This window comes from the organism of the source record quoted next, unplaced genomic scaffold (genome assembly GCF_019419815.1).
Source record: "Pyrus x bretschneideri cultivar Hongxiangsu unplaced genomic scaffold, Pyrus_bretschneideri_v1 Contig268, whole genome shotgun sequence".
Classification (NCBI taxonomy): Eukaryota; Viridiplantae; Streptophyta; class Magnoliopsida; order Rosales; family Rosaceae; genus Pyrus; species Pyrus x bretschneideri.
The window spans coordinates 398,239-410,304 of record NW_025999577.1 but is presented as its reverse complement, the minus strand read 5'-3'; the positions used below and the strand labels follow the sequence as shown (position 1 = coordinate 410,304).

The window sequence follows — 12,066 nt, the reverse complement described above, 5'->3', positions numbered from 1 at the left end:
GGAGCAGATAATCAATATTGTTTATTTTATTAATGTACCTGAATATATGTATATACTCGGCATAAACTTTCATGCACTCATGTGCAAATATTACGATTAATTTAAAACTTTATCATAAATTTTGTGTTTGTATATAATATGTCGCCATACGCAAAAACTCAAAGCCAAATTAGCCAATTGAAAATTATTTGCCCGAGGAATGCACTCAATCGAGCTGATCATCAAACTATCAAAGCTTATGGGCTAATGAGTGAAAAAACGTGCTTTGAAATAGTAATCAAAATGCACAATATAACCGAGAAACAAAATGTCTCTCAAATCCTCTCAAAGGCGAAGATCGAACGGAGGGGCAAATCAAGACACAGGTGGAAAGGTACCAACATTAAGGCACCAAAACTCAAGTGCCAATTCGGATTGCTATCTTTCGTTCTTAGTTTTGCTGCAGATGATACATGAGGAATCTAGTAATTTTACACTTATCACATTTTTCATACTACATTTGTACCACCTTCTTAATAGAGTATGGCCAACCAACGGATATGGGTTTGATCTGTATTAAATAATGGTATGAAAAATGTGATGAAAGTGGCATTTTTGTTCAACAACTAAGACTGCGATGACTGAATTGGTTGAGGCCAGTCTTTGCAGTGATCACAATTGAACGCAGTTCAGAGACTGTTCCCACCCATTCAAACAATCATCACGATATTTATACCATTTTCAACAGTATTAGATTGAATAATACACAAGAGATAAAGAGATGTTAATCTATAATGAAAGTTCAGAAATGGGGGGTGCATGGGAGGCTGCGTTAGGGTGTTTGTGGATGTGGGATTGACCTTTGAGGGTATTTTTGGAAGAAAAGTGGTGAAATTAGAAAATGTTTAAATTTGTAATTTTTAATTGAGTGTAGACAAAAATTGGGGTAAACTTAGATGAAAGGTGGTTATGTGATTGTATTTCTAATGAAAAAAAAAAAGTGGACTTTATTAATTAAAACTTGTGTATGAATATGGGAATTTTCCTTTCTTAATTAATTAAAATCATGTGATGTTATACTAGTACAAAAAACACTTTGCGCGACGCAGGTCTTTCGTCGCGCAAAGTCAAAAACCGTCGCGCAAAACTTAGCTCAACGCACCTTCGTCGCGCACTAACCGTCGCGGCAAGGCAGTGACAGAAGGGGTTTGCGCCACGAAGATTCCCCCTACGTGGCGCAAAGTGGCTTTGCGCGACGTAGAAGGATGCGTCGCGCAAAGTGGCTTAGCGCGACGTAGGGGGATGCGTCGCGCAGAGTGGCTTCGCGCGACGTAGTAATACGTCGCTCAAAGTGTCTTTGCGCGACGCATCCCCTACGTCGCGCAAACACTTTGTGCGACGAAGATTCTACATACGTCGCGCCAACCTCTTTGCGCGACGCACGCTTTTACGTTGCGCGAAGTGGCTTTGCGCGACGTATGGTCGTGCGTCGCGCAAAGCCACTTTGGGTGACGTAGAGTCTTGTGTCGCGCAAAGAGGTTGGCGCGACGAAGATTCTACCTACGTCGCGCAAACCTCTTTTTTTTGTTTTGGTCAAAAAAAATATTTTTTTAATTTTTAATAAATATCTTAATTAAACTCTAAACAATAATTAATTAACCAACGAAAAGTATTTAGTTATAAATATATGAAAATATACATACAAAATGTCCAAACAAAAAAATAAGAAAAAACTACAAGTAGTCTTTTAGGTTTGATACATCAAGCTACTAGGTATCGGTAGGGCAAAGTGGCTCAGAAGTCGAAGGTGTAGGAAGATCAGGTACTGGTAGTGAGATTTGGAGGCCGGACATCTGTATGGCTCGTACAAGGTCTCTCATGTGTCCGGCATAGGCCTTCACCTGCTCGCCCTGGGCCTTAATCTGCTCGCCCTGGGCCCTCATCTGCTTGTCCCGGGCCCTCATTTGCTCACTCTGGACCGCAAGTTGACCCTTTAGGGTTGTCACTTCCTCCTTCAATGCACTGACCTCTCCTGTGTTTGATCTGGAAGAAGAGGCACCCGTCTCACGAACTCGCGCTTTTCCCATACCCCGAACAACTTTGCCAGGACGACGACCGAAGTTTTGATCCATGACATTAGTCAGGATCTGAAAACCTGCATCCTCGGGTATCGTGGCGTCCTCGATCGAGGTCTCCGGGGGAAGTTGTGATGTTGCTTCTTGGAGAACAGTAGTGCGCTGTTCCACCATAGCATCCTGTAATAATAAAGGAAAAAACATATAATGTTTAATAACATAATATAAATAATATTTGAACGATTCATACATATAAGAATAATAACAATTACATATACTTACATGAAGCTGCTTAGCTATCTCATCACCAGGTCGAACGTAAACGTCCTCGAACATGTCGATCTCTGGGAACTTAGAACCCTCCTGAAGAAACAAACATTAAGAAAATTTTATTAATAAATAATAATAAATAAATTGTATAAAATTTCAAAATTAATATACTTTTACCTGACGTCGTGCCTCAAGCCTATATGAAAAGGGCTTCGAACCAGAATGGTGGAGAAGTGTCTTTGAGTCCCGAGCTATCTTGCCAGCAATAGATTTCTTCTGTTAAACACACAATATACATGTTAGTGCGATTATTTAAAATAAATTAATAAAGGAAGCTTAAAAAAATAACTAAAACAATAATAAATTATTATTAAAATATTATGTACATACCACAAATTTTGGGTCCGTAAAATGTTTGCAGAGCCACTCCCAATCCTTCGGCCGGTCCTGCAGCTCGGTTGGGCAACCATGTAGGCGAGCAAACTCCGGATCATCCCATCGCTTAAAATGCGTGTGAAGATAGTTCTTCCAATGTTTGTACCGATTTGCTAAGGTATCATCTAAGTAGGCCATGACCTCAGGGGATATGTCGTCAAGATCAAAATTGACCTACGAATATGAAAAATAATAAAATAATAGTAAGAAATTTAATAATATTAAGATAATATATTTTGGTTTTTAATATTTGTAAACAAAATTAAAAAAATGATAAAGGCTAAAAATTAATATACTAACCGACAAGTTTTCTCGCACTAGTTTCTTCGTCTCCTCGGGAATTTCTGCCCAAGACTCCCACTGCATAGGACAATTTTGTTTAATAACAACACCACAACTACTAGCGACGCTGTTATGCTGCTGTGAGGTAGCCGCTCCACGATGTCGCGGGTCATACTCAATCTTGATCCTGGAGCCGGTCAAACGTACGCTCTGTGCCTCCTTCAACATTCGACTAGGCCCCCTGGTGTTTTTTTTAGCTGGCCAAAAATAATTAAATGGTGAAATCCCTAAGCTTAAATTTACAGAAAATTTGACATAACCTCCCCTAATAGTATAGCATTTCCCAAAACCTTAAAATAGTAATTCACAACCCCCATCACATTGTCACATTCCAGCAAATTTTCACCATCATAAAAATAATAATTTTAAAATGATAAAAGAAAAATACAACGTAGTGATCGAGAATTAGAAAAAACTACCTGGCTGGGAGGCCTCACCCTCGACTCTGGATGCCGAGGAAGTGTGATCAGAAGGCTCCGGCTCGCGGCGGCGTCAGTGAGGCCGTCGTGCACTAAGCGGCTGAACTGACAATGATGATGTCGATGAGACGGGCACCTGGGACGCCATAGGAGTAGCCTCAGTAAGGGGTGTAGGCTCCCCAATCAATGGAGCACTCACGCCTGGAGCAGTAGATGTTGATAATGCAGGAGGCTCATTGGTCACACTCCGACGACGATTGATCAACCGCGACATCTATACACTTTTTGAACCATAAAATTATAACATTAGACACTAATCCTTTCTTGCATTTGAAACTAATCAATTAGCAGCCAACATTCTTAATTTCAAAACATGAGGAAACTACTTATCCATTTTCATAGCCAACAAAAAAAAAGTGCATCAAGTGAAACAAAAAAAAAAGGGTAATATGACACTAGGATTACCAAACATTGTAATCAATCAAAGGTATCAAAACTTCATTAGACTAAATGATCAAAGTACCGTACAACAACAATTTACTTCATACAAGTCATTCAACTAGACACATGCCACAACAAATGAAAAGGTAATCTACTTACCCCTACTTGATTTCTGGAATTGGATCCTTTGGTTTTTCTTTGGTGATAACTCTGTCTCCTACTTCTATCAAATTTTGATTTATATGCAGCACTGCTTTGCTTTTTGGCTTGTGCTTCTCCAAATTTACTCTGTACGGAGGTGGGAATTTTTTTTACAAAAGGACAGGTACATAACTCAAAAGGAAATGTTCAGTTATTACGTAAATATATAGAGCTATATATATATATATATATATATATATATATATATATATATATATCGAGCATTACCAACAAACAGCAGTGGTGCATGAGCTCTTTTCTCCAAAGTTGCTTCCTTCAAAAAACCCAAAACATATCACATAAAGTATCAACGCTATTACTGCTTATTAAAGAAATTAGTCACAACAGGTATCATGTATATCAGTTCTAAATCTATAAGGCATCGGATTTGTAAGCTTTGGTTTCCTATACTTCTCCCACTGATAGTTCTTATTTATACTTTTACTGGATTTGCATCAGTTCTTTTACATTAATAAAATTAGAGGATTGCACATGCTTCTTTTTGGACACCAAAGACAACATTTTTTTTCAGTTATTCTAGTTCATTGTGGTTGAATGGGATTCTAAGCTTCAGAGTTTCGAAAACGGAGAGTTTCAAAAAACCTCAGAGCCAGTACCAATGAGCTTAAACATAGCAGATAAGAGCTAATGAGATAGAGCTAAGCTACTTCACCTCTTCCATAATTCCAAGTCTCTACCCAAGCCTAGACATCCAGACATTGCCCAGATAGGTGTCCCATCTTGACCTGCAAGATTTACACATAATTGCAAAATTGGAAGAGGTTTAAACATGAACAGATTGTAAAACACAAAACTTTATAGCACCAAATTGGGTTGCAAGCAAGCACCAACCAAAAACATTACACCCAGCAGCATCTTGTTGAAAAAATTCAGATCTTTAAATAACTGAAAATTCAGTTTTATTGAATAAGATGGGAAAAACAGAATTCTCCACGGATAATGCCCACTTTATTCTCTGCTGTTTGTTGAAATCTACAGAACAGAGAAAAATATTTAAAAAAAAAAACTGAGAGGATTTATACAGCTACCCTGAATTTAAGTGACTGCCCAGATCTCATTCAACTCTCAGAAAGAATCGAAAATAGTCCATGTTTAATTATGTTATGTGAACAAATGGGGACACCTAATGATGTTTTACCTAATGATGTTATGTGAACAAATGGGGACACTTTATTCTCTGCTGTTTTACCTAATGATGTTATGTGAACAAATGGGGACACCTTGAAAAGGTTAATTTTAAAAAAAAAAAAAAGCTTAATTTGTCCGGGAAAATTTTTTAAAAAAAAAGCTTAATTTTTACATTTGCACCGCCAGAAAATTTAGTAGTTTTGTTTCTGATCTTGTCTCTTCTATTTATTTTCCACACTTTGAGGACAAGCACGTGCAAAGATCTTGTCTCCAATTTGAAGTGATTGGGTTCTTCGTCCGGCTGCAAGACGTAAAAGAAAGCGCTACTTGGGAGGCAACCCAATACAGTGAATAAAGCTTGTTCATTGATTTCCGAGTGATTACAAAAAAAAAAAAAAAAAAACATGGCAGAAAGATGGAGCCTTCACAAGGGTTGTGTACGTGAGGCCCCACAACGTGGAGGCATCGGAGCAGGAGCCATCGGAGCAGGAGCCATCGGAGCGGGAGGCATATGAGCGGGAGGCACCGAAGATAGATCATTCAAGGCCCCAAACCTTGGTGGAACGCTGGATGACCCAGGAAAGAGGTGCCTCTGGAAGAAAGCTGCAAGCCTTTGACGGTCATCAAGCTCATCAAGCTTCCTCTTCATGCCTGTAGAATAATTGTTGGCAAGCACGTGCAAACTTCGGTTCTCGTACTTCAGCTGTTTGATCTCCTGTTTAAGACTCTCCACCTCCGCCATCAAGGATTCAACCTGACGGGAGCGAGCAAGAAGGCGTTGGCCCATGTTGGACACAGAGCCAGCGCACTGAACGCTAAGAGCCAAGGACTCTTGAACGGCCAACTCATCGGACCGTCCAGAAAGCAGCTGACTATCTTTGGGAGTGAGGAGGTTCCGAGCCACTATCGTAGCCGTTGTTGGATCCGTCATCACAGAGTCCTCATCTGTAAGAGGGCCATGAAAAGATAAGAAAGACGGGCACCATACCTTACCCTGATGAGGCGCAACCGGATCATTGCTCAGACTCAAATCTAAGCAAATGTTCGATGGGTTAGATGAGCTAGCCATTTTTCAAGAAGTTAAAAGAGAAGGGGTGGACGGAGTAGATTTTCAAAGGGCCGGAGACGAGTTTCAAGTATGGGAAATCTTCAGAGTGTGTAAGTTGGCGGTGATCGATAGCTCTATAAAAAGCCAAGGCAACGCGTCCACCGATTCAAAAAGCCGGAAGTTCATGCGTAAAGTTCGGCGACGCTCCCTCGGCTTTTCAGAAAACGCGTTCAACACGTGGAGGCCACCATCGCAACTACACGTCTTTAGCCGACAAGCGCAAAGTTCGGCGACGCTTTATCTGCTTTTCAGAAAACGCGTGCAGCTTTATCGAAGAGGCGTCTTCAAAGATCGAAGAGTCATCACTATTCCAAAAAGCCGGATTTGCGGGATCAAAACGTTTGTCGACAAGGGTAAAAGAACAGTACCACCACTTGCTATTGGGAAATCCCTATATATGTCAACTTTCATCTTTTATGGCAAGGCAAACTTGAAGAAAATGCCCAACTCTTCCTCACCTCTGAGGGCGCACTCCCAGCAAAGCCTTTCGAAACATTCAATTCTTTCTTCTTCCCCAAAGATGATACCAGATGCCTGGAGTACAGATGACCCAGGAGGAAGCAACACAACAAATACATGTGCTAATTCATTCACCGCTTTTTCGAAAGCAAAGGTATCTCATATCATCAAGGGCGAAAGCAAAGGTATCTCATATCATGCTCTTTCCCTATCTTTTCCTTTGCCCTTGATATTACTTGCATGGCAAAGTGAAAGAAGCAATCAGCCGGCACTTGGAGTCTACCTGGACTCTATTCCCTGGTTGCTTACCTAGCGTTGCTCTCGAGTAGTCATCTTCAACGGTTGATACACTTCCAGAGAAGGGACCGCTTCTGCAAAGGGGAGCAAGTAAGGCAAAGGAAAATGATACATTGAAGCATGAGGAGACAAGCATATGCTGAGCTATCCTCTAACCCTCTTCAATACAAATTGGAGAGATTGAACAAAGAAACAGATAAGAGGAGGAAGCTCAGACCTTCGGGGGAGACCAAAAGAATCCTGCTGCCCAGTTCAAGAGTAGCACAAAGGAAAATCAACGATCAGAGGAAACCAAAAGAATCTCCAGCTCAGTTCAAGAGTAGCCTGTGGAAAAACTCAAGATGAAGCCTCACCTTTGAGGGCGCACTCCCAGCAAAGCCTCTCGAAATACTCAATTTTTTCTTCTTCCCCAAAGAAGATACCAGATGCCTGGAGCACAGAGCCAGGAGGAAACGGTAGATCGAAGCATGAGGAGACAAGCAACAACTGCATATGCTGAGCTATCCTCTAACCCTCTTTAATACGAATTGGAGAGATTGAACAAAGAAACAGATAAAAGGAGTAAGCTCAGACCTTCGGGGGAGACCAAAAGAATCCTCCAGCCCAGTTCAAGAGTAAGCCTGTGGAATCACCAAGATCATGCCCATATTTCACGCCTTCATTGTATAAGAAAAATGTCAGTCCAAGCACTTGTAGATCAAATGTAATTTTGATTGAGTATTATTCTTTCCACCCAGAATTTCCTAACAATAAAACAAAGTGAATGAGAATATAAAGACACTTCCAAGGCAAACTTCAAAGGCTCACTGAAGAACAATATGCAAAATAGAGTTTGCATGCAAACTTTCTCCAAATTCAATAGCCTGCATCGTAACAGAAATCGAAAGGTAAAAGGAGAGCAAAACGGAAACCGAAAACAGAAGCTCACTTCGCATCAGCGTTTTAGGAAGCAGCAGCTCTAGATTTACCCCTATTCAGCTAAACCGCAAAAACCTATGAGAATCGTTCAAAAACGAAAAAAAACCCGATATATATATATATATAGAAAAAGGAAGTCAGATTTGGGGAAAAATAGAGATGAAAAAAAATAGCAGGAGAAGGAGAGGATGAGACGCTGGAGGAGAAGATGACATCCAACAGAGCAGCAACTTGAACGGAGCTAAAGCGAGTGCAGATTCTGATGAGGGATGTTTTGATGATGCAGGGATTTCGAGGACACTGGATTACCTTGGAATTTCTCCGTTTGTGATTAAGAACACTCGAGAACAACGTTTCAGTTTTCTGAGAAAGAAAACTCCAGAGAAGCAGAGGAAGAAAACTCCAAAACTTAGAAAAATTGAAAAAAAAGCGCCTATTTTTCGCTATGGGGCGCCAAAATTATCAATTCGCGTGACGTAGGTATACAATTCGACGTCACGCAAAGTGGTTTTGAGCGACGATTAAAGCGTCGCGCAAGGTTTTTTTATTTTTTTTTTAAAGTATTAAAAAAATTACCAAAAATGTGACTTTACTCCTTTCAAGTTCAATTTTTATTTCACATAAACCCCACAATAATATATTATTCTAAAAAAAACCCATAATAATTTTTTTTACATATATATCATTCAATTTCTTTAAGTGTTATAAGTACAAAATAAATAAATTAAAATCTACTTAGTAAATACATATACCATTGCACTTGATGGGAAACACATTGTACGAAACTAGTTTCAACGATCCAACCGTCAAACTTGTTTGTATATGCTTCGAGATCGCATACGCCAAAAATAGGAAAAAAAAACATTTAGAGATCAAGTAACGCAACAAAACTTTTCGACGGTTATAAATGAAAAATAACGATTTAACGGTAGTTTTAACTCCGATTTTGATGATTTTTTACAGCTACACTTCTTGACCCTATATGAATACAATGAACTAATTCGATCGTCAATTTAAAGTATTTACACAAGTGGATACCACAAAATCTTATGTTATAGTTAATGAAAGTATTAATAAACTCTAAGTGTTAGTAAATCTACCATTTTGATGGGAAACACATTGTACGAAACTAGTTTCAACGATCCAACCGTCAAACTTGTTTGTATATGCTTCGAGATCGCATACGCCAAAAATAGGAAAAAAAAAAAACATTTAGCGATCAAGTAACGCGACAAAACTTTTCGACGGTTATAAATGAAAAATAACGATTTAACGGTAGTTTAACTCCGATTTTGATGATTTTTTACAGCTACACTCCTTGACCCTATATGAATACAATGAACTAATTCGATCATCAATTTAAAGTATTTACACAAGTGGATACCACAAAATCTTATGTTATAGTTAATGAAAGTATTAATAAACTCTAAGTGTTAGTAAATCTACCATTTTAATGGGAAACACATTGTACGAAACTAGTTTCAACGATCCATCCGTCAAACTTGTTTGTATATGCTTCGAGATCGCATACGCCAAAAATAGGAAAAAAAAAACATTTAGAGATCAAGTAACGCGACAAAACTTTTCGACGGTTATAAATGAAAAATAACGATTTAACGGTAGTTTTAACTCCGATTTTGATGATTTTTTACAGCTACACTCCTTGACCCTATATGAATATAATGAACTAATTCGATCGTCAATTTAAAGTATTTATACTCGGGGAAAGTATTTTTACCGCTTTTTCTGTTGACTTTGCGTGACGCAGGGCTGCGTGAGTCGCGCAAAACAGCTTTGCGCGACGCACGTGCACATACGTCGCGCAAAGCTGTTTTGAGCGACGCCACATACGTCACGCAAAGATGTTTTGTGCGACGTAAGTGCACGTGCGTCGCGCAAAGCTGTTTTGTGCGACTCACGCAGCCCTGCGTCACACAAAGTCATTAGAAAAAGCGGTAAAACTTACTTTCTTTAGCGCCAAAATCTTGCGGGACGCACAAAACGTCGCGCAAATGGCGTTTGCGCGACTGCACTTTGCGCGACGAAGATTGGCGTTGCGCAATACTGTTTTGCGCGACGTAAGGGCACTTACGTTGCACAATACTGTTTTGCGCGACGCCAATCTTCGTCGCGCAAAGTGCAGTCGCGCAAACGCCATTTGCGCGACGTTTTGTGTTTAACGTCACGCAAACATACTTTGCGCGACGCATTTAGTTACGTCGCGCAAGTTTTCGTCGCGCAAACATGTTTTTGTACTAGTATATTATGTGAATTTTCTTTTCTTAGTTAATTAAATGAAAATTAAAAAGTAAAAATTGAATGGTTATATTGTATCAATAAAAAAAATGAAAAATAGAAAATTTTTAATCTATGATCCTCCATAAAACTCGCATGCCTTAGGAGCATGGAGTCTGATTTAGTTTGTCTCTCAAACTGGTGGTGTTCTTTCATGTGTATATATATGTGTGAAGAATTCCTATGGAAAAAAACTGCTAAAATGTCCCAACTGCATGAAACTGAAACTCCTGAAGATAGGGTGGTCGAAATCCTGTCTAGGTTGCCGCCCAAGTCTCTGATGCAATTCAAATGCATACGCAAGTCTTGGTGCACTCTCATCAATAGTCCAAGTTTTGTAGCCAAGCACCTCAACAATTCTATGGACAACAAACTCTCATCCTCCACTTGTATCCTTCTCAACCGTTCTCAGGCTCACATTTTTCCAGACCAGAGTTGGAGACAAGAAGTTTTCTGGTCCACGATTAATCTTTCCATTGATAGTGACGAGCATAGCCTTCATTATGATGTTGAGGACCTAATTATACCGTTTCCTTTGGAAGATCATGATTTTGTACTTATTTTTGGTTACTGCAATGGGATTATTTGTGTAGATGCAGGGAAAAATGTTCTTTTATGCAATCCTGCAACGAGAGAATTTAGGCAACTTCCCGATTCATGCCTTCTTCTACCCCTTCCGAAGGGAAAATTCGAATTGGAAACGACCTTTCAAGCATTGGGATTTGGCTATGACAGCAATTCTAAAGAATACAAGGTTGTGCGAATTATAGAAAATTGTGAGTACTCAGATGATGAGCAAACATTTCATCATCGTATTGCTCTTCCTCACACAGCGGAGGTGTACACCACGGTTGCTAACTCTTGGAAAGAAATCAAGATTGATATATCAAGTCAAACCTATCATTGTTCTTGTTCAGTGTACTTGAAGGGATTTTGTTATTGGTTTGCAAGCGATAGCGAGGAATACATACTTTCATTTTGTTTAGGTGATGAGACATTTCATATAATACAATTGCCTTCTAGGAGAGAATCCGGTTTTACGTTTGATTATATTTTTCTCCAAAATGAATCCCTTGCTTCTTTTTGCTCTCCGTACCGTCCAAGTGAGGATTCTAAATTATTTGAAATATGGGTAATGGATGACTATGATGGAGTTAAGAATTCATGGACAAAACTCCTAACTGTTGGACCCTTTAGAGGTATTGAGTATCCATTGACACTTTGGAAATGTGACGAGCTTCTTATGCTTGCGTCCGATGGACGAGCCACCTCTTATAATTCTAGTACCGGAAATTTGAAGTATCTTCATATTCCTCCTATTCTCAATAAGGTTGTAGATTTTGAAGGTCTTATTTATGTGAAAAGTATTGTTCCACTCAACTGAGTTGAGGGAAAAGTTCAATTTTCTCCTATTCGATTTGTATGAATGATATAAGGCTTGAATTTGCATCTTTTAATTAAATTCACTTTGTGGCATGTGTAATTTTTTTGCTTATCATGGGCTGCATTTAGTTTTGTGCTTTCCATATTTTGTAATGTTATTTTATTTGAACGTGTATGATAACTATTTTCTTCACAGTTAATTAATAATAACAATTCCTTATGTTCTACTTTTTTTTTTTTTTTTTTTTTTTTTTCAAAATTCCCTTCTTAAAAACCTAATAATTTTTAACTCATT

General features: G+C 39.0%; 1 protein-coding gene, 2 long non-coding RNA genes and 1 pseudogene across 3 annotated transcripts; 2 read left to right on the top strand and 2 right to left on the bottom strand.

Annotated features, from left to right (window-relative positions):
• The first annotated feature begins 246 nt into the window (after window positions 1-246).
• LOC103942595 lies at window positions 247-733 on the top strand (annotated as a pseudogene).
• Window positions 734-2,073: 1,340 nt separating this feature from the next.
• Window positions 2,074-2,600, bottom strand: LOC103934178. Its single transcript, XR_007259621.1, has 3 exons — window positions 2,502-2,600; window positions 2,337-2,417; window positions 2,074-2,234 (listed from the first exon to the last, which is right to left on the bottom strand). It is a non-coding gene; the product is annotated as an uncharacterized LOC103934178 (long non-coding RNA).
• Window positions 2,601-2,720: 120 nt separating this feature from the next.
• On the bottom strand, window positions 2,721-4,188 carry LOC103941852. Its single transcript, XR_007259620.1, has 4 exons — window positions 4,121-4,188; window positions 3,521-3,801; window positions 3,060-3,298; window positions 2,721-2,933 (listed from the first exon to the last, which is right to left on the bottom strand). It is a non-coding gene; the product is annotated as an uncharacterized LOC103941852 (long non-coding RNA).
• A 6,402-nt stretch (window positions 4,189-10,590) lies between these two features.
• On the top strand, window positions 10,591-11,772 carry LOC125478821 (F-box/kelch-repeat protein At3g06240-like). The gene has a single exon (XM_048587461.1). The coding sequence runs from the start codon at window positions 10,591-10,593 to the stop codon at window positions 11,770-11,772; it is 1,182 nt and encodes a 393-aa protein (XP_048443418.1).
• The last annotated feature ends 294 nt before the right edge of the window (window positions 11,773-12,066 follow it).

Excerpts from the sequence above, each read along its gene's own strand:
- LOC125478821 (XM_048587461.1), top strand. The coding sequence starts at position 10,591 with ATGTCCCAACTGCATGAAACTGAAACTCCTGAAGATAGGGTGGTCGAA.